The sequence below is a fragment of the Schistocerca gregaria genome, chromosome 6, assembly GCF_023897955.1.
Source record: "Schistocerca gregaria isolate iqSchGreg1 chromosome 6, iqSchGreg1.2, whole genome shotgun sequence".
NCBI lineage: Eukaryota > Metazoa > Arthropoda > Insecta > Orthoptera > Acrididae > Schistocerca > Schistocerca gregaria.
This window is the reverse complement of record NC_064925.1, coordinates 307198717-307221983: the sequence shown is the minus strand read 5'-3', so window position 1 is coordinate 307221983 and position 23267 is coordinate 307198717. Positions and strand designations below refer to the sequence as shown.

The 23267-nt window shown below is 37.9% G+C and overlaps 1 protein-coding gene across 2 annotated transcripts in view; it reads left to right on the top strand.

The window, feature by feature from the left end:
* Window positions 1-23267, top strand: part of LOC126277932 (beta-galactosidase-1-like protein 2) — a 139619-nt gene that overhangs the window by 101038 nt on the left and 15314 nt on the right. For both annotated transcript variants that reach the window (XM_049977513.1, XM_049977514.1), the window contains exons 9-11: window positions 5602-5849; window positions 10678-10893; window positions 11033-11258. In XM_049977513.1, the coding sequence (XP_049833470.1) occupies window positions 5602-5849; window positions 10678-10893; window positions 11033-11258 (690 nt within the window). The remainder of the gene's footprint in view (window positions 1-5601; window positions 5850-10677; window positions 10894-11032; window positions 11259-23267) is intronic.

The window sequence follows — 23267 nt, the reverse complement described above, 5'->3', positions numbered from 1 at the left end:
TAATTTCGTTAGTTATTCTTCCATCCCTAGAAATTTCACTCCCTAAATAAGTGAAACTTTCTACCACTTTGAGGGGTTCTCCATTCAAGGTAATATTTCCGTTGATCCCTTTCTCTCTTCAAAATGCCATTACTTCACTCTTATCATATCTTTATTTATTTTTAAACCATACCTTTTCATTATTTCCTTCCATGCATCAAGCTGTAACTGTACATCTACCTCTTTATCACCCCATATTACCATATCATCTGAAAAAATCATCTTTTTGTCTTTTTCTTTTACTGTATCTTTAACTGCCCTATTCATTTCCTCCGTCACAACATTAAAAAGTGCAGGAGATAGAATACTTCCTTGCTTATGTCCTTGTCTTATTTCGAAGTATTTAGAGTTCCCCAATGGTGTTCTGATTCTACAATTGTGTCCTCTATACGTTGTCTTTATAACATTAATGTATCCATCTTCTGTATCTATCTTCTTCATTTCTTCTCAGAGTCTTTCCCTGTCAGCTGAGTCATATGCTTTTTCTATGTCTATAAAAACCATTATCACTCTTTTGTTATACTCCCATCTATTTTCCATCAGTTGGCGGAGAGAAAATACCAGGTCGATCGTGCTTCTTCCTTTCCTAAACCCATGCTGTTCTTCACTCAGCTTCTTTTCTAACTTTTCACTTATTCAATTTAGTAAAATTCTTTCAAAAATCTTGGCTGTATGACTCATAAGGGTTGTTTCTCTGTAGTTTTTACAAAGTCTTTTATTGTCATTCTTGAAGATGGGAACAATGTCTCCTGTTCTCCAGTCATCAGGTATTGTACTATTTCTCCACATGCTTGATAGTACTCTATACAGCCACTGCATTCCCACTGGACCTGCTGCTCTTATCATGTCCACTGATACTTCATCAGGTCCTGGGGCTTTCCCCCATTCATCTTCTTCACAGCTTTTTCCATCTCTAACCGTGTAATTTGTCCTAATTCTGCTTCCCAACTTCTCTCAATTTCTCCATTATTTGTTGTTTTGTCATGTACCTGCTTCTCAGCGTTTAACAGCTTCTTAAAATTGTGAATTTACTACCTTCCTGAAATTATTCTCAGATCACAGAGCTGAATAAAACCTGAAGTATAAAACTGAAATATTTGATGAGGCAAGGAACATACAGTTAGATGCCGTAGGAGAGGGAGTGTTCCTTGCAGTAGGGGAAAAAAAAGTGTCTGTTGAGGTCAAAACAGAGTCTGACTGTGAAGTCACCTGGATGCTAGTAACTGATCTAGGTGAACAGAAGACAATTGGCAATCATCAAACATTTTTATTGGCCACCCGATTCTGCCATAACAGTCGTGGAATTATTTAAAGACTACCTATGCTCAGTTGTTTTGAAATAGATTAAAACTGATTTACTCAAGAAAATTTGGATTCACAATGCCTGTGATCTCAGATGTCCCCCCCCCCCCCCCCTCTCCCACCCCACCCCTCACCCCAGACCTAAATCCTACATTCAGTTAGGCTTATACGTAATCAACTTGACTTGTTTGGCATGTAGTATATATACCCCTACAAAGAATCATAATTACTCCTTTGATAACATAAGAAGTAAAAGTCACCTACAGACCTTACCACAGAATAAAAAAATCACATGAAAAAGGTGTGAAATCCAATGGGATCAAATTTTACAACGAATTTTTTTCACATCTCAAATTAATCAAACAAACTATAGAAGCAGAAGCCAAACTGAAGAAAAACTTTGTATTACACCATTTTTATTGTGCTATAGGACTTCTAGAAACTTCTTTTCTTCCAAGTAATTACTCTAACACTGACATATACTTTCATTTAATTGTGATACACCTGATGCATCACATATAAACTGGACAATTATGTATTGATTTGGTCTATGATGCTATGCTGCTGAAAGTGACAAATAAATATGGGTTTTGACAGTTCTTTTACTTTCACGGGGGGGTAGAGTTCTTTATGATGCAACTACTCTCTCTCTCTCTCTCTCTCTCTCTCTCTCTCTCTCTCTCTCTCTCTCTCTCTCTAACCCACTCACTCCCCCTCCCCCCACCTACCCGCCCCCACTCTCCCTCCCCCCCCCCACCTACCCGTACCCACTGCCCCCCCCCCCACACAATTGATATTGTATCAAGATAGGACAAATGTTAGGACCATGACTAACAACGATTTTCATGCTTATGGTGTAAATATAGGTATCAGGCTTCATTTTTTCCACAGTCTCTTCTCTTAATAAAAGTTTGTAGCTTGCAGTTACAAGTTCTAATGGATGTTGTATTATTTCAGTCTGCAAGAAGCCAAAATATATTCTGAACAGCAACTATTATTTTTCTCCTGAAATAGTAATTATTATAAGAACTATAAACAAAGATCATGTGACTTACCAAACGAAAGTGCTGGCATGTTGATAGACACACAAACACAAACATACACACAAAACTCAAGCTTTTGCAACCGCAGGAAAGAGGGAAGGAGAGGGAAAGACAAAAGGATGTGGGTTTTAAGGGAGAGGGTAAAGAGTCATTCCAATCCCGGGAGCGGAAAGACTTACCATATGGGGAAACAAGGACAGGTATACGCTTGCATGCACACACATATCTATCCGTTTCCAGTTCACAAACAGTTCCTTTCACCTAGGTGAAAGGAACTGTTTGTGAACTGGAGAGGGTAAGGAGTAATTCCAATCCCGGGAGGGGGGAAAGACTTGCCTTTGGGGGAAACAAGGACAGGTATACACTCGCACACACACACACACATATCCATCTGTTTCCAGTTCACAAACAGTTCCTTTCACCTAGGTGCGGATGGATATGTGTATGTGCGAGTGTATACCTGTCCCTTATTCCCCCTCAGGTAAGTCTTTCTGCTCCCGGGATTGGAATGACTCCTTACCCTCTCCTGTAAAACCCACATCCTTTCGTCTTTCCCTCTCCTTCCCTCTTTCCTGATGAAGCAACCGTTGGTTGCGAAAGCTTGAATTTTGTGCGTGTATTTGTGTTTGTGTGTCTATCTACATGCCAGCATTTTCATTTGGTAAGTCACATCATCTTTGTTTGTAGATATATTTTTCCCATGTGGAATGTTTCCCTCTATTACATTTATATCATTAATTATTATAAGAGATATACAGGGTGACTGTAAATAAAGTTACAGTTTCAAAATACTAAGTTAGAAACACTGCTCAGAATGACGTCAAATTTGTACTGAATATTACACTGAATTGCCAAAGAAACTGGTGTAGGCATGTGCATTCAAATACACAGCCATATAAACAGACAGAATATGGCACTGTGGTCGGCAATGCTTATATAAGACAACATGTGTGTGGCACAGTTGTTACAGCAGTTATTGGGCCTACAATGGCAGGTTATCAAAATTTAAGTGAGTTTGAATGTGGTGTTATAGTTGATGCATGAGCGATGGTACACAGCATCTCCGAGGTAGCAATGAAGTGGGGATTTTCCCATATGACCATTTCACAAGTGTACTGTGAATATCAGGAATCCAGTAAAACATCAAATCTCTGACATTGCTGTGGCCAGGAAAAGATCCTGCAGGAACGGGACCAACAATGACCCATTCATGTCTATTGTGCATTCCCATAGACTTGGACAATCCCAGGAGGGCAATGCAGTACCCCACACATTCAGAATTGCTACAGAGTGGCTCCAGGAACACTCTTCTGAGTTTAAACATTACCACTGGCCACTAAACTTCCCTGACATGAACATTACTGAGCATATCTGGGATGCCTTGCACCACGCTGTTCAGAAGAGAACTCCACCCTATCATACTCTTACGGATTTATGGACAGCCCGGCAGGATTCATGGTGTCATTTCTCTCCAGCACTACTTTAGACATTAGTCAAGTCCACGCCACATCATGTTGCGGCATTTCTGCATGCTGGCGCGGGGGCCCCACACGGTATTAGGCAGGTGTACTAATTTCTTTCGCTCTTCTGTGTATTGAAGAAGGGCAGAATGTTATGGAAACAAAAAAAACAAAAAAAAAAAAAAAGAAATTAATGAAAATGTTCCCATTAGAGTATGCTGTAAGCGTCTTAATGAAAATGGGTTTGGCTACAAATGACAGATGAATCCCAATACAATGGCTACGAGTTGGGTTACAAATTAAACCAACCATCCTGTGCCATGTGTATGACTGCACATGTTTCACATTCTACTGTTGTGGCATTGTTAATTAGGTAAGTCCATCCACCATGGCATTGGATGGGAAAAATCAGTTTTTAATTGTTCTGAAGCCAAAAAATGCATAAAAAGTGACAGTGAAATCAGTTTTTAATCATCCTGAGGCCAAAACCGAGATCAGTTTTTAATTGTTGTGAGACTGGTGCAAGACATGTGCAGTATACTGTCCACCTTTTCTGCTACAAATTGAAATAGAGAAACAGTATGTTCCAAATGATTAATGGAAAATCTCATGTAAAGATGTGAAACAAATACTAACAAAGAGATAGAGGAGCTGGCCAGTACTTACCTCAGCTCAGTACAGCCAATAGATACACAAAACAGAACAGAAAATTCACGTATTGTAATAATAATAATACTAATTGTTTAGTTGGATAAGTAATTGAGAGATTAAAATTTACACCGTGAATTTATCGAGCTTCGCACGTCCGAAGATGTACGGAATGTAGCCAGGGCTCATTACATATTTTTTGTAGACAAAGTCTACTCAGCTTCAATCATGACAATGGGGTGACTAAAACTACTAAAACAGAGAAAAGCATATTATTAAATAAAACATGTATTCATTACAACATATACATCACGGTCTGAATGACACGTAAAATTATAGGTAAATAATTGCAGAAAATTTACAAATGAGAGCGACTTATTAATTTTGCACCTCTTTTCTGCAAATAAGTATCAAATGGCTAACTGTGGAGCCACACAAAATATTACGTCCTTCTAGGACAACGAATGACAGAAGAGTGTAGATGCCTACTGGCTGCGACAAGAGAGCGGTGTTAATTCCTTTATTTTGCATTCTCTTGTCTTAAAAAATCGATACATATGATCTAAGTTAACTAAATTAAATATTGTCTGTGCTTGAGTGCAAATCGTTCCTTAAAGTATCCTAGCTTTTAGAACTTTGTTCCTTCATCAGGGAGGAGAGAGGGGAAAAAAGGGGAAGAAGGGAAAGTGGATTCAGTTACTCACAACCCAGGTTATAAAGCAACAGGGGAAAGGTAAACAGGGAGGGTAGCAAAGATGGAGGCATGGGTGTCAGAGGGAAGCCAAAGATATTCTACTGTAATACAGTTACAGTGTATTGAAAATGGAGCTTTCATTATGATCACCTTGTGTAAATAAGTGTGTTAAGCATTTGTGATCTACTCATTAAAGTGAACACAATACATACAAAACTAGCACAGCATGTAAATAAGTGAAACCTTTACAATGTCTGTTTATCAGGAGTATTTTGTCACCAACAGCAATTGGTTATCTCAATTTGTGATTTAAAAACACTATACTGATTTCTTTTCTTTTTTTGTTAAAAACAGGATTTTTCATAATTCTTCTGCAGATAAGAACAATTACATTGTGATGTGTAATATGTTTTAGGATGCAGGAGACTGGGTTAATTCAACAGAGATTCTGCCAATGGAATATCTTGATATCAACAATGGCAATGGCCAAAGTTATGGGTTTGTGCTTTATCGAAAGACTGGCGTAACAATTGGAGAAAGCTCGGTCTTACAAATTATTGGACGTGTCCGAGATCTTGCTATAGTGCTTATAGATGGAGAAAGCAAAACTGACCCTCTTACCTCAGTTATACAGTTAGAGGGATTTGGTTTCTGGGAACAGAGGTATTGGACAGTTTGATAATATTTTTTTATATCTAGTCTAAACTACAAAAGTAGCAGCTTGTCTAACAGACAGTGGACAAGCCAGTTTATGTATTAGGTAATGCATACATATATGTATATATATATGAACAGATGAAGGTGAGATGCAACAGATATATACACATTATTCAAATAATATCATTTCTATGTATACAAATTTGAATTACAGTATTACGTTCACATAAAATGTATGTTTAGGAATTTTGTGACTATAGCAGACAGTGATGGTGATGGGCATATCTATTTAAGTTGTCATTATATAATTTAAATATTCATCAGTAGAATAGAAGCACTGATGCTGTAAATTAGATGACAGATATGTTGTAGAGGTTATTGTTTTAGTATTTTTTTTTAGGTGCAGTCATAAAATTTTAATTAACACATCAAAGTAATAAACTCACATAATTAATTAGTTGCTTGTTTGCAGGTACATGTCTGCAGTACTGGTATGCATTGAAACCCTTGCACTACAGTACCACAGTATGTCGTTAGAAGGCTAAAACGAAATGGTGCTGCCCATCTTCACTTTAACAGTGTGCTGTGCCACTTTTGTTTTGGTTTCTGTAGCAGTATGCTATGGTACTGTGATACAGGGATTGCAGACCTGTACCTACAAACAAACAACTAATTAATTATGTAAGTTTACTGTTTCAAGACAATAATTAGCATTTTATGGCTAACCCTCATATGTGTTCAGAAACTTACTTATCAAGTGTAAGTCCCCGTATATAAAGTGCATTTCTGATACCAGGAAGTGTCAATTTGGGTTAAATGTAATTACCTGCTGTGTGGTTTGTTATGTTCAAGTATATCCCAAGATACCTCTTCCCCCAGATTGGTATCCTTAACTGTACCATTTGTTTGAAAGACCATGACAGTTTCTGTGATGCATATAAAGGGTAAAGAAGGAATACCTGAAAGCTGAAAGAGCATTTTACATGACGCTCAAGGGCTTTCACGCATTTGTGATTCTGATGGTCATTTTTTGTGATCCGAAAGTTCCAATAGCTGTATTTCAGTTTCTTTAAAGTATGACACCTGATTTAACACTTAAGAGACCAAGCCCAATATCAGCTTGGGCAACAACTTTGTGTTAAAAAGACTGTGCCTGAGTCATGCCATGACTTTCTTGACATGTGAGCCCCTTATCACTTGAAAACTGGACCCATTTCATATGACAACAATGTATGAACACCTCACTACCTGCTCCTAGACTGGTGCTGCCTTCTGTTGTAAATTTCTAGAATTATTTTGAAAGAAATGTTAGCGAACATAATAGCAGCTATTCCAAATGGCTGAGCCAGTATGATCACATTGACATAATGGTGTGTGTGTGTGTACTCATTAGATTTCACAATTTTCTGTAATTCTGCTACAATTACATCACATTTGCTGAGTGAGCAAGAAATTTTGGAAACTCAATTCACCTTGCACCATGTCTTGGGGGGATAATCATATCTTCTGTCAGTATTATTTTAAAATTTGTATTTATCAAAAAACTAAAAGTAAATATGAAACATAAATCTTGAAGCTTGGTTCTTTTGTAGTATATATTACTCTTGAAGATACATCAATTTCATACACTGATGACCCAAAGAAAATGCTGCACCTGCCTAATATCAGGTAGGGCCCCCATGAGCATGCTGAAGTGCTGAATCATGACGTGGCATAACTTGACCAATGTCTGGAGAGAGCAGACACCATGATTCCTGCAAGGCTGTTCATAAATCTGTAAAAGTGGAAGGAGGTGGAGTTCTCTTCTGAACAGCATGTTGCAAGGCATCACAGATATGCTCAGTAATGTTCATGTCTGAGAAGTTTGCTGGCCAGCAGAAGTGTTTAAACTCAGAAGAGTATTCCTGGAGCCACTTTGTAGCAATTCTGGATGTGTGAGATGTTGCGTTGTACTGCTGGAATTGCCCAAGTCCATCAGAATGCACAATGGACATGAATGGTTTCAGGATGTTATGTACATGTCACCTGTCAGAGTCATACCTAGATGTATCAGAGGTCACTCCAACTTCAGATGCCCCACACCATTACAGAGCCCCCAACAGCTTCAACAATCCCCAGCTGATATGCAGGGTTCATGGATTCATGAGGTTGTCTCCATACCGATACACATCCATCTGATTGATACAACTTGAAATGAGACTTGTCTGATGTTGGTGTTGGCATGTCCAGGCAAGGCTTAAAGCTTTGTGTCATGCAGTCATAAAGGGTACACGAGTAAGCCTTCGGCTCCGAAAGCCCATATCGATGATGTTTCATTGAATGGTCGCATGCTGACACTTGTTGATGGCCCAGCATTGAAATCTCTTGTGTCATGTTGAACAATTCTCTTCAGTCGTTGTTGGTCCCACTCTTGCAAGATCTTTTTCTGGTCACAGATTTTGGAGATTTGATGTTTTGCCGGATTCCTGATATTTACGGTACACTCATGAAGAGATTCTGTGTCCCATTCATTTAAATCTTGATAATGTGCCATTGTAACTGATATAACAACTGTACCAGACAATTGTTGTCTTATATAGGCATTGCCAACTGCAGTGCTGTATTCTGCCTGTTTACATATCTCTGTATTTGAATATGCATGCCTATACCAGTTTCTTTGGTGCTTCAGTGTATGTGCCAGTAACACTTTAAATAATGGCATAAATGGCCAGTTTGCTAGACATGTTATTCTTCTAAGTGGCCGGTCTTCAAAGTGTTAAGATGAGAATGAATGTAGGAATGTAACAGGTGGGTCTTTCTCATTCTGTTGTCAGAGTGACCTTCCCTTCATTTTTAACCTTTCACAATCTATCGCTCTCTTTTCCCTGATGAAGGAGTTGTTGGATCCAAAAGCTAGGACATTCTATGTACTTTATATGTGGCCGTTGGCAGCACTGACATGCCCTCTAAAGGTAAATTCTCTCTGGCAAGTCTTGCTCATAATAAACGATTTTTACTGTTTTCTCACTACATTACTATTTCAGTTTACAAAGTTCAAGGCAGGTTTCACTTAATTTTGTATTGAAATTTTCTGTTTGCTTATTACAGTTTGAATTACTTTGTAATCAGAAGCCAAAGAATTTAATTTCTGTTCTATTACCAACTAGTTAATCATTGATAGAAATAAGTGGGGAGCATGGATCATTGTTTGGAAAATTGGAATTTTAGTGTGACAATATTTTTACTGTTTATTATTAAGCAATCATTCCATGGCCAGTTGCTAAATTTTTGTGTGACAGTGTTTACCAACTGCTTCTTCAGCATGGTGATTCTTCCGGAAAACCTAGAATTTTCAGGAATTTACATTTTATCTGGAAAAAAATTAGGGAAATCTGAGGGAATTTCAGAAATTTCATAAAATCTCAGGGAATTCTGCATTTTTAACCTAGCCTTGAAATCGAATTTTGTTTGAGTTTTATAACTCACACATGAGACTGTTTTAATTTATGAATGTTATTCCTTATAAATTATCAATGTTTAGAAACTGCAGTTAAACTACTGCTTATGGCCAATAATAACTTAGCTGAGAGGAAAGAAAAGTCATTATTATAGTGCACTGCCCCTCCACCCTGCTTACCATTCTTGACACTTCCTCACACGTGGAATTAGCCATGCTGTTCTTCTTTATTATCCCGTTTTAGCAGAATTTTGATGTCATCAACAAACAGGTTGGTTTTATGATTGTCCATATTTAGATATGGGTTGTTAATATATAACACCATATTTGATTACATGATATCACAATAATATCTATGTAATTGTGTTCAGATTTTTTGTTAGTATGCTTGGTGTTTACCGCTTGTTTACATTTACTTAGGAGTGAGCTGATCCAGCTGTTGGACGTTGTAGATAATTGCAATAATCTTCAAGTTTTGAGAGCAGAATTTTATGACCCATCGTGTCAAATACTTTTAAGAGGTCAAGAAATATTCATGTTTCTTGTCATCAGGTTTACTCTACATTTAAGGCATATTTTTCAATCAGTTTTGTTCATTACATAATATTTTATTTTTACTGACGAATTTTGTAAGTTCATAAGTTATTTTCAATAATATTTTATAAAGGTAAGATAAAATTTTAGTGGATCTGTAGTTTTGTGTGTTGTCCCTCCTATTTCAGTTGTGAACTGGAATCACCTTGCAGGTTCTCAGCAAATCTGGAAAATTGCATGCTTGGAGTGAGAAGTCACATATCTGTATCAGTGCTTCATTTAAATTTAATGCGCTCTTGTTTAAGACTGTTGCCGGGATACCATCAATACCTGCTTAGTTTCAGTTTTTTAGCCCTTTTATTATTCTTTCTACTTTACCTTATATGGCTGTACTGATTTGCTTTGGTGTAGAACATGTGCTTATTTCATGTTTTCATCTTGGGTAGAGTTGCTTTTGTTTGAGTTATCATATTCTCTGCTCTAACATTAAAAAAAGTTTTAAATGTGGTCATCTGTGTGACTTGGTTCCTGACATGAAATATTTTATTTATCTGATGACTTTCATAAATGTTCCAATAAAATACAACTCATGCTACCAGTCCATTATTATTCAATAAATTCTATTCAGTTCTGTTTCATTGCATTTTGTAAAGGTAGTAAAAAGGTTCACCTCATCTGAGCATTAAGAACTTATTCTATTTCTTTGCATTCTTTTCCTTTCAAAATATTTGAGCGACCATATCTTTGTTTCTGTGATAAATTATTCCAATATTATTACATCTGTCTTCTGCAAAAATATTATAATCAATGCCTATGCCTTTGTTATAACATGTAAATAGTATTCTTACTATGAAATGGTTACAGTAATGCCAGCACAACACTGAATGCAGATGGCAGTGTGCCACACACACTGGATATACTGGTTGAGAACTGGGGACGCAACAATTTTGGAAGTCTTCTCAATGACAAGGATTTTGATCAGCGGAAAGGAATTGTGTCAGGACCTGTACTGGTTAATGGGACAGCTCTTTCAGACTGGCAAATATTTGCTCTTCAATTCAAGAAGAAATGGTTACAGAGGTTAGATTGCACACAAAGTCTCTGCTTTAACTCACTGATATGATACAATTCCTGTTATAGTACCTAAATTTTGTCCTTTTCATACTTGAGAATAAGATATAAATTATAACTACTCATTTCATTATGCATTTTGTGTCAGACTGACTGGATGGCAACCAATAAGTGGAGAATCAGTTCATGGACCTGTACTGATTCGTGCCACCTTCAATGTTGATTCTACACCACAAGACACTTTCATTGATATGAGTGCCTGGGGGAAAGGATCAGTCTTCCTGAATGGCTTCCCTCTTGGCCGCTACTTCAATCTTGGCCCCCAGAGAACATTATATGTGCCTGCTCCATTGCTTATCCAGGGGGAAAATGAGGTAAGTGTAAGTGAAATAGGTCAGTTCAGCACTAGACATGGTAATTAGTGTACCTACTTTAAGTACTTGAATTTCTACTGTTGGCTGATGGCTGATTGTGTTATCTTCTTGGTGTAATTTGTTCTCGTGTATTATGATTTCATCATAATACATTACAAAGTTTACATAATTTTAAAAAAGCATGGATTGTAGCTGGTATAAATCTAATGAAAAATTTAAATGAATAGCCACACTTTTGTGATATGCAAATAATTTGAATGCACTGTCAAAGATTTTCATAGATGTCAAGGAAGTTAAAAAGAATAGAGCTGTGCTACAGATTCAGATCATTGAGTGGACAGTTAGAGGCCTGAAATGCTGAATATGATTAAGAAGAATGAATTGTAATAAGATAAATTGGTAATAGTGCTCCATTTTCAGATCTTTTGTCTTCTTGTTCTCATAACATATGGATCCTCATCAATGTGGGGACTCTGAGTGAACTGCCCTGTCTTTACACCATTCCCCAATCAATCCCTATTTCTTCCCTAATAAAAGAACATACAAGTTATAAAAGCTAGGAACAGTATTTTGTACTTTTATGTATTGCTATTGGCAGTACCTTGAATTTCACTGACTGAATATAAGTTATAATCAGTCAGAATGTAACAGTTTTCTCTGTTGAATTTTCATTTTGACAAAATTAAATATTTATTATTTTAGTTATATCTGTCCCACTCCTCTCTCTAGATGAAGAAACCTAGTCTGATAATATTTTTTAAAGTTTTTAGTTACCTATCATCAGTGGTCTAAAACTGCCTATGAGACCTTGGTTACGATTTTGAAGCACAAATGCCATTTAAAAAAATATAAGAACTGCAATATAAGGTACTGTTGAAACATTGTCATCGCACACTATTTGTCTTGTTTGCTACTTACCTGATAGTTCACAAGAATAGTGAGAACTCAGAAATTTGCCAAATGTACAATCTAGTTCTCAGTCTCAACTTTCTCAATTAAACCCTGAAATGAGATCCTCTCTCCTTGATTCCTTGATACCCTCATTACTTCACCAAATATCTCATTGTATCATCCTCATAACATTCTAGTCAAACCATCTAAAATAACCAAACCACTCCAAGCTTCTACCCTTGCAATTGTTCCTGTCCCATGCACCCACCCACTACCACCTACTGCAGCTCCACCACTGGTGAATTCTACAATAACAAAGTCAGAGCAGTTTGTGAAATGACGTATGTTGTTTGTTTATCTACTAACTTGTGACTACTGCACAGCATTTTATTTAGGAGTGACCACCACTAACTCGTCTTGAGTGTGTGAATCAGCATAGGAGAAATGTCAACCATGGGGACACCCAGCACAAGTTGCTGAAATTATGTGTATATGTAGTTTGCGCTGAAATTTTGATACAAATGTGGTGGCTGAAGAACACAATATAACTAAAATATGAAAAGAAAGGTACAGGAAAAACAAGTTGGTATTCGAAGCATGTTGAAACTGTACAACATATATTTATCATATTGAAATACCTCATATAATGTCAACATGGGTGTGATTGCAGCAATCAAAGATTCAATACTTTAAGTAAAGCTGTTAACGATGCTTCTTATGTTTTCCATAGCAAGTATGAAGCCCTGATCTTATGATAGGAAGGGTATGTTAAAGAGTTAAGGAGAAAGACTGCCTTCAGCAAAATCTGTCAAGAGTATCCCAGACATTCTCCTTACATTTCAGTTTGGGATACTGAGCTGGTTACGCCAGGCACTGAATTGTTCACTGAATTATTTTTGGTGTGACAAGTGTGGTTGAACATCTTATGCTTTAGTGATCTTATTCATACTTAATTTCTTAAGAGCCACAAAAGATATGCTTGTGGTTAATACTTCCCAGACAATCCTGGTATACAATAACATCACTAATACTGGAACTGAGTGGTTGGAAGTTCTTTGTTATTTCACCTATGATGTGGCAAGGATTTTTGGTTTATTTCAGACTTATTCAGTTATCTCTGTTGACTCATTCTGGCTGCAAAGATATGTATGATGTTGATGCACTGCTGCTCCATTTATGGAATCTTGGATACAAGGCCTGACATCATACAGAGAGCATTCATTGGCTACAAGCATATATTTGAATGACTGAAGCAGATTGTAGTGCTACTATTTTGTATGTAACATGTTCATGCAATGATATTCACATGATAATGTACTGAACTTTCATTTCAGTTACTTAAAATTTTCCTGGGTTATTGCTTATTGTGAGTTTTTCCATGTTTAAGGAAAACTTATCTGTGTAGTGTGGCTGTCAGAAGGGAGCTGTATTAAGGGTAGCAAGTTATGTTTTTGCCAATAAAGCTGAAAATTGATGGCTGGCATATATTGATGATAATACTGCTGACATTAGCCTACTTCTTGCAAACTTGCAAACATAACTTTCTCAGAAACTGTGTAAATTGCCATATTAGAATGGCGTACTTCCTCATTCACTCCCAAATGGTTAAGGATTGCACCCATCCAAGCCAAAAGATATTGAACAAGATAATTTTCATTAAAATAATTATGAGCTTCTAACTTTTTGAACTTCTTTTTCTCACTAATAAGCATAATAATCAAACAGAATTCTTATTGTATTATCATTAGTTCTGATGCTATCTGCTGAACATAATGTAGTGAACTGTCAAAGTATCTGGAACTTATTTATTTGGAAAGCATTTCAGTCTTAGCCCTTGATTTATTTTAATATTGTTACCCACTTGTAGGTGGACATGAGCTAGAACAGAAACAGGATAAGGTGAATTTAAATACCCATTGCCCCTCCTAAGAGTCTTGAGGTGCATTTTCTCTGATGTTTTAGCAGATATGTGCAGTTTCATTTTTGCAATGTGTAGGTGCAATCAACCCAAACAAATACTGCTCATCGCATCTTTCATGTGACATCCAATGTTAATGGAAGGCATCAAATTGTTTCCCATTACAAATGAAATGATTTTTAGAGCGAAATTTTAGATGACCATTTGATAGACCTGTTTCATAGTAGTCTAGTGTGATATTTGTTTTATCAATATGTATTAACAGTGATAGTAAAACATGAAGAATAACCAGAACTCCAGCAGCAACTAAGCTGGACTGCTGCATACAGTAGCAGCCAGCACTAGGAGGGGTGGTGCTGTCACTGCTATAGTACTGGTTATTCTTCATATTTTACTACCTCTGTAACTGCTCCATGAAGTGATAGATAAAAATCTGCTTTTCACATGAGAGACATGACAAGCAGTATTTCTTTGGCAAAAACAGAATTGCGAATATCTGCCAAAATACCAGAGAAAATGGATTGTATAACTTTTATGAGTGACATCCTGTTATTTACTTACTAATTTACCAAGCCTGATGTTCCATGGATTTGTATGGTGACTCACAACAATGTGGAATGAGTCATTTTACATTCAGGCAAGAAATTAATTTGTAAATAAAGCTATGTGCTTCCATTATTTATTTATTTTTTAAATTTACAGATTTATTTTAGCAATTACCTTGGCAGACTAGAATGGTAGAAATTCTTCTGTGGAATCATGCAGAAACTTTTTCAGTTTATTTTCAAATTTTACTTTGCTGTTTGTTAAACAGTTTATGTTACTGGGCAGGTATTCAAAAATTTTCGTTGAAGCATTGTGCACCCTCTTTTGTGTTAAACTCTCTCCACCTCAACAGTGAGTGGCACTAGACATTGCCAATTTGACATGATTTTTATAGCTCTCGCGTGCTCTATTCTCGAATCTGATTGGACTAGCCATCAAGGCTTGAAATGGCTACTTATTCGCGTATAGTTCTTTCTGAGGGAGAGGTTATAGAGCTATTAGGGGGATCTCTAAGTGAAAACAAGAGTGACAATGATTTTGATGAAGTCAGTGAGCCATTTGCAAATGATTCAAGTGAAAACAATGATGAGAACTGTGAAAAATGTTCATGTTTCTTGTGATTCAGTAGGAGATTCAAGGCAAATGTGGATTAATGATGACTCTAAATTTACAGATTTTCCTTTTGACATTTCAAAGTGTGATTCTTATTACTGAAATTAGTAATGTTTTGGCATCACCAGTTGGTTTCTTTCACTTAATTTTGACTGACAATATACTTAAAGAAATAGCAGATGAAATGAACAGGTATGCTACAATAAACATATGAAAAGTGACACCATTTTCATGACATTCTGTGTGATGGAACTGCAGAAATGTTACCACAGAAGAAATGAAATGCTTTTGTTGCATGCTACTGAATATGGCATAACAAAAATGTAAAAATTTGTAGAACTTTGTTGTGAAGACTATGATTGCAGTCATTTGCTGTCTTACCAGACTAGTTTTTGCTGCATGGGGTAGCTGCACGGTCTGAGGCATTTTGTTACGGTTCACGTGGCTCCCCCCTTCGGAGGTTCGAGTCCTCCCTCAGGGATGGGTGTGTGTGTGTTGTCCTTAGTGTAAGTTAGTTTAAGTTAGATTAAATAGTGCATAAGCTTAGGTACTGATGACCTCAGCAGTTTGGTCCCATAAGACCTTACCACAAATTTCCAACAGACTGGTTTGGTTAAGGACAATTTTTTGCATGTTTTTGGCCACTTCATGTTTCTTCATCTCGAGACCGCCACACATGTCAACACTCAGGCTCAGTCATGTTAGTAAAGTGAAAAATTTGTTGGAATATTTGCCTGCCCCCCCTCCCCCCCCCCCCCCCCCCCCCCCCCCCCCCCCGAACCATGAACCTTGCCGTTGGTGGGGAGGCTTGCGTGCCTCAGCGATACAGATAGCCGTACCGTAGGTACAACCACAACGGAGGGGTATCTGTTGAGAGGCCAGACAAAACATGAGGTCCCTGAAGAGGGGCAGCAGCTTTTTCAGTAGTTGCAAGGGCAACAATCTGGATGATTGACTGATCTGGCCTTGTAACAATAACCAAAACGGCCTTGCCGTGCTGATATTGCGAACGGCTGAAAGCAAGGGGAAGCTACAGCCGTAATTTTTCCGAGGGCATGCAGCTTTACTGATTGATTAAATGATGATGGCGTCCTCTTGGGTAAAATATTCCGGAGGTAAAAGAGTCCCCCATTCGGATCTCCGGGCAGGGACTACTCAAGAGGACGTCATTATCAGGAGATGCATTCTACGGATCGGAGCACGGAATGTCAGATCCTATTAATCGGGCAGGTATGTTAGAAAATTTAAAAAGGGAAATGGATAGGTTAAAGTTAGATATAGTGGGAATTAGTGAAGTTCGGTGGCAGGAGGAACAAGACTTCTGGTCAGGTGACTACAGGGTTATAAACACAAAATCAAATAGGGGTAATGCAGCAGTAGGTTTAATAATGAATAGGAAAATAGGAATGCAGGAAAGCTACTACAAACAACATAGTGAACGTATTATTGTGGCCAAGGTAGATATGAAGCCCACACCTACTACAGTAGTACAAGTTTATATGCCAACTAGCTCTGCAGATGACAAAGAAATTGAAGAAATGTATGATGAAATAAAAGAAATTAATCAGATAGTGAAGGGAGGCGAAAATTTAATAGTCATGGGTGACTGGAATTTGAGTGTAGAAAAAGGAAGAGAAGGAAACATAGTAGGTGAATATGGATTGGGGCTAAGAAAGAAAAGAGGAAGCTGCGTGGTAGAATTTTTCACAGAGCACAACTTAATCATAGCTAACACTTGGTTTAAGAATCATGAAAGAAGGTTGTATACATGGAAGAACCCTAGAGATACTAAAAGGTATCAGATAGATTATCTAATGGTAAGACAGAGATTTAGGAACCAGGTTTTAAATTGTAAGACATTTCCAGGGGCAGATGTAGGCTCTGACCACAATCTATTGGTTATAACCTGTAGGTTAAAACTGAAGAAACTGCAAAAAGGTGGGAATTTAAGGAGATGGGACCTGGATAAACTAAAAGAACCAGAGGTTGTACAGAGTTTCAGGGAAAGCATAAGGGAACAATTGACAGAAATGGGGGAAAAAATACAGTAGAAGAAGAATGGGTAGCTTTGAGGGATGAAGTAGTGAAGGCAGCAGAGGAACAAGTAGGTAAAAAGACGAGGCCTAGTAGAAATCCTTGGGTAACAGAAGAAATATTGAATTTAATTGATGAAAGGAGAAAATATAAAAATGCAGTAAATGAAGCAGGCAAAAAGGAATACAAACGTCTCAACAATGAGATCGACAGGAAGTGCAAAATGGCTAAGCAGGGATGGCTAGATGACAAATGTAAGGATGTAGAGGCTTATCTCACTAGGGGTAAGATAGATACTGCCTACAGGAAAATTAAAGAGACCTTTGGACAAAAGAGAACCACTTGTATGAACATCAAGAGCTCAGATGGAAACCCAGTTCTAAGCAAAGAAGGGAAAGCAGAAAGGTGGAAGGAGTATATAGAGGGCCTATACAAGGGTGATGTACTTGAGGACAATATTATGGAAATGGAAGGGGGTGTAGATGAAGATGAAATGGGAGATACGATACTGCGTGAAGAATTTGACAGAGCACTGAAAGACCTGATTGAAACAAGACCCCCGGAGTAGACAACATTCCATTGGAACTACTGACGGCCTTGGGAGAGCCAGTACTGACAAAACTCTACCATCTGGTGAGCAAGATGTATAAGACAGGCGAAATACCCTCAGACTTCAAGAAGAATATAATAATTCCAATCCCAAAGAAAACAGGTGTTGACAGATGTGAAAATTACCGAACCATCAGTTTAATAAGCCACAGCTGCAAAATACTAACACGAATTCTTTACAGACGAATGGAAAAACTGGTAGGAGCCGACCTCGGGGAAGATCAGTTAGGATTCCGTAGAAATACTGGAACATGTGAGGCAATACTGACTTTGCGTCTTATCTTAGAAGAAAGATTAAGGAAAGGCAAACATACGTTTGTAGCATTTGTAGACTTAGAGAAAGCTTTTGACAATGTTGACTGGAATACTCTCTTTCAAATTCTAAAGGACGCAGGGGTAAAATACAGGGAGCGAAAGGCTATTTACAATCTGTACAGAAACCAGATGGCAGTTATAAGAGTCGAGGGGCATGAAAGGGAGGCAGTGGTTGGGAAGGGAGTGCGACAGGGTTGTAACCTATCCCCGATGTTATTCAATCTGTATATTGAGCAAGCAGTAAAGGAAACAAAACAAAATTTCGGAGTAGGTATTAAAGTCCATGGAGAAGAAATAAAAACTTTGAGGTTCGCCGATGACATTGTAATTGTGTCAGAGACAGCAAAGGACTTGGAAGAGCAGTTGAATGGAAAGGACAGTGTCTTGAAAGGAGGATATAAGATGAACATCAACGAAAGCAAAACGAGGATAATGGAATGTAGTCGAATTAAGTCAGGTGATGCTGAGGGAATTAGATTAGGAAATGAGACACTTACAGTAGTAAAGGAGTTTTGCTATTTGGGGAGCAAAATAACTGATGATGGTCGAAGTAGAGAGTATATAAAATGTAGACTGGCAATGGCAAGGAAAGCGTTTCTGAAGAAGAGAAATTTGTTGACATGGAGTATTGATTTAAGTGTGAGGAAATCATTTCTGAAAGTATTTGTATGGAGTGTAGCCATGTATGGAAGTGAAACATGGACGATAAATAGTTTGGGCAAGAAGAGAATAGAAGCTTTCGAAATGTGGCGCTACAGAAGAATGCTGAAGATTAGATGGGTAGATCACATAACTAATGAGGAAGTATTGAATAGGATTGGGGAGAAGAGAAGTTTGTGGCAACAACTTGACCAGAAGAGGGGATGGGTTGGTAGGACATGTTCTGAGGCATCAAGGGATCACCAATTTAGTATTGGTGGGCAGCGTGGAGGGTAAAAATCGTAGAGGGAGACCAAGAGATGAATACACTAGGATAGAGTAGCATGGAGAGCTGCATAAAACCAGTCTCAGGACTGAAGACCACAACAACAACAACAACATTTGCATGGCAAATTTTTTAAAGTTTATAGTCTATATAAGCATTTAGCTGCTGATGGCCTACAGCATTGTAGTGACCACACGTTTGACCATTCGTTTGTGAAGAAACAATAAAGGAAAGAAAATGAAGACAAGTTTTGCACTCTTTGTGCATTGTTGTTTATAGTATATTTTTGCTTGTTGTAAGAGGTTTTCATGTAGTGTAAAATAAAATAAAATAAATGTGTGTAACATAAGACCTATGTTGTGATCCTGCAAAGGAACACAGGAAAGAATAACCTTAAATATGGCAGTAGAGTCAAGTGGGAGGATACACATCAAGAAACACACACAATATGTACACTACATCAACACATTGACATCCTACACAATCTATGATACCAGGACAAGGTAGGACTTCCACCCATGTTAAATTGCCTTTGTTATTGACTATGAGACCTAAGTTATAGTTCACTCAGGCAGAAAAATTTTCAGTCAGCATGGCATCAGCAATGTTAAGGAACAATTTCAGTGTGTCTTTTCCCACTTGAATGAAAGTCAGATTGTCCAAGCAGAGGCCTTGCAAACTGCCTGATTGAGCATTTCACACCAGCACCTAAGGTATGGCTACAGAGATTACTTACAGGTGAAAGAAACAGATTGCCCAGACAACTATTGCAAGAGCTGAGGTCACTGACAGTGAGGGATTTGTTACCAGAAAATTCCTTATACATGTTGTGGCTTAAACGCCTCCATACAAACATTGGGATTGTTTTGTTGAAGCAGGATTGAGGTTCTGACTTAATATGCTAGGAGATAAGGTGGAAGCTGTTGCAAGTTGTTTGCAGCACAATGTTGGCAATGTGAAACAAAATACTACAGGATGGTGGCCCAAACCACACATGTTAGGAACAGAGCCGCCCAGCAGCCCTGGGTCATGCATTCCAAGCAGTGTGCACTCAACAACCACGGATCAGCTGATTGCTAGCTTTAAAGAGCTGAGCACTCAAAATGCAACACTTAAAAGCATGTAACATACTGACTGCATGATGCAGACTAACTAGTTAACACATGATCATGCTGCGAAATTCAATGGATGCTAGTATCACCAGTGATTCAGAAGCATAGCTCACAAATGTGTGGCACCCTGCAGTCATACAATCACTTCTGATGGCCATCAAAGGCCACCAGTGGTCATCAGTCTCTTTTAAATAGTTGTCCTTCCCACTGTCCTCCTTTCATGGTTACTGCATCAGGAAATCTCAAGATGTGTGCTTCTGTTATGACTGTGGAGTGCAACTGGTACAACACTCAAGAAGATGTCCACGAACAGGTAGTCACAGCAAATTTCCTACAACACTACTGTTTTGACTGATTGGTGTTCCATTGAAGGCAATGAACAAATGGAACATGAATGGCTCCAGCATTGATTGCTCAGATTCATTTCAAACAAAGTGGAGGGCAAGTGCTACAGACTCCTCGTCAGGGCAGAATAACATTAATATTCACAAGGCGAAGATCGCGTCTGTTAATAGAACTTTCTTGAGATAGTTAATTTTTGTCTTTGAGAGCCTGCCAGTTCAGTTCCTTCAGTATCTCTGTGACACTCTCCCATTGATCAAACAAATCTGTTTCCATTCGTGCTGCCACATACACTTGAGCAATATTCTAGAACTGGTCACATGAGTGATTTGTAACCAATGTGTTTTGTAGACTGATTGCACTTCCCCAGTATTCTACAAGTAAACCAAAGTCTACCACATGCTTTACTCATGACTGAACCTATGTGTTTAATTCTATTTCTTTTCCCTACAAAGTGTTACATGCAGGCTTTTGTATGGTTTCGCTGATTCCAGCAGTGACTTATTTATATTATAATTATAGAACATAACATTTTTTCACTTTTTAACTTGAAAAATTTTACATTTCTGAACATTTACAGTGAGTTGCCGATTTCTGCACCACATTGAAACCGTATCAAGATCTGATTGAATATTTATACAGCTTCTCCTTTCAGATAGTACTTCGTTATAGATAACTGCATCATCTGTAAAAAGAAAGCCTGATTTTAGTATTAATATTGTCTGCAAAGTCATTAATATACAACATGAACAGCAAGGGTCCCAACATACTTCCCTGGGGCACACCTGAAGTTACTTCTACATCTGATGATGACTCTCCAGCCAAGATAACATCTATGTCCTCCCTACCAGAAAGTCCTTAGTCCAGTCATGAATTTTACTTGATACCCTATACTGTCATACTTTTGACAATGAGCTTCGGTGTGGTACTGAGTTAAATGCTTTTCAGAAATCAAGAAACTCTGCATCTTCCTGGTTCCTGGATTCAATGTTTTTAGTATGTCATGCGAGAAAAGTGTGAGTTTCTCATGATCAGTGTTTTTGAGATATATGCTAACTGGTATTGAGGAGCTCATTCTGTTCAAGATACCTCTTTATTTTTGAGCTCAGAATATGTGCTAAGATTCTGCAACAAATCGATGTCAAGGATATTGGTTGGTAGTTTTGTGGATCACTTCTACTACCCTTCTTGTAGACAGGTGTGACAAGTGCTTTTTTTTATTTATTGCCATTAGATCCAATATATTTTCACTATGCGTGGGATTCCTAACTATCTGTTCTCAGATAGTTACGCATTTAGTAAAGTTCCACAGGGTGTCTTAACATGTCCTGTTCTGAGTTCTGATACAACAGTCATGGATAGAGTTCCAAAACTAATAAACAGAAGGCACTATTGCTTAAACTTTATGACAGATTAAAAAAAAAAAAAAGAAAAAAAGAAGAGTGAATTGAATATCAGAAAAGTTCTGAGGCCTTTCATAAAGAATTGTTCCAACAGTTGTGGAGAATTGTTTGTGCAGTCAGTTGGAAATGATTCTGAAAGACTATTTGTGGTAGACAGGTGAACAGGAACCAAATTTCTGGTGGACACAGGATCCGGTGTCAATATATTCCTGCAATACAGCTTCGTTATAAATGATTCTGCAAGATCACAACTTTTGATGGTAGCTAATAACACTTTCATTCAAACATATGGGAGGGAGCAGTTGAATTTGGACCTTAGTTATGACAGAAAGTTCCAGTGGACCACCATAGCTGTGAACATTACTGAACCTATAACGGGGCCAGATTTCCTTCACCACATTCTGCTGGCACCAGATCTCCACAACAGGAAACTACTTTCTTATAGCAACAGTAGAATTAACACAGTGGAACTGGAACTTTGACAGCATCATAGAAGAATTTTGAGAGATTAAGTCAGTAGAAAAGGCAAGATGCTTGGTGCACACAATATTATGCATTTCATTCAGACATTGTCTCAACCACTGGCGGTGAACAAGCCTTGCTATCTAATGTGTGAAAAATTTTGCAGCTCTGTGAGAAGACATTAATAAGGAGTTCTAAGAGGGTGGGGTGCAACCTTCAGACAGTCAGTGGGCCTTGTCACTACACGTGTTGTTAAAGTGGAACAACACGCGGTGCTTTTGTGCTGACTACAGAACTCATGAAAAGGATTTCAACAATGCTACTGCAAAAGCTCAAATATTCAGCATCATTGATGGTGAGAAGGCCTATTTACAATATCAGAGAGCCACCACTCACCGTTTGGTCTGTTTGAGTACCACTTCATGTTGTATGGTTTGAAAAATATGGCACATATGTGGCTATATTTTATTTATCAGGTTCTGAGATGCATTTATTTTGTGTTTTGTTACTTGGAAAATATTCTGGTGTTTTCAGGTTCACTAGAATGGCACGAGAGCACCTCAGACAGCTTTTCCGATGCCTGTGGCAATAAGGTGCTGTCATCAACAAAGACAAACACATCTTGGGCAATAGCAATCTAGACTGTATTGGTTTTAATGTGACAACAGGGGCACAGCTTCAGTACTTGAGGGTGGAAACCATTTGTAAAAAAATGGTTTCCACCCTCAAGTACTGAAGCTGTGCCCCTGTTGCTGATCCCACATATGCACAAAAATCTGTGGCATTGCCTCAGAGTGCTTACTTATTACAGAAGGTACATACCGAAAGAAACCAAACTGC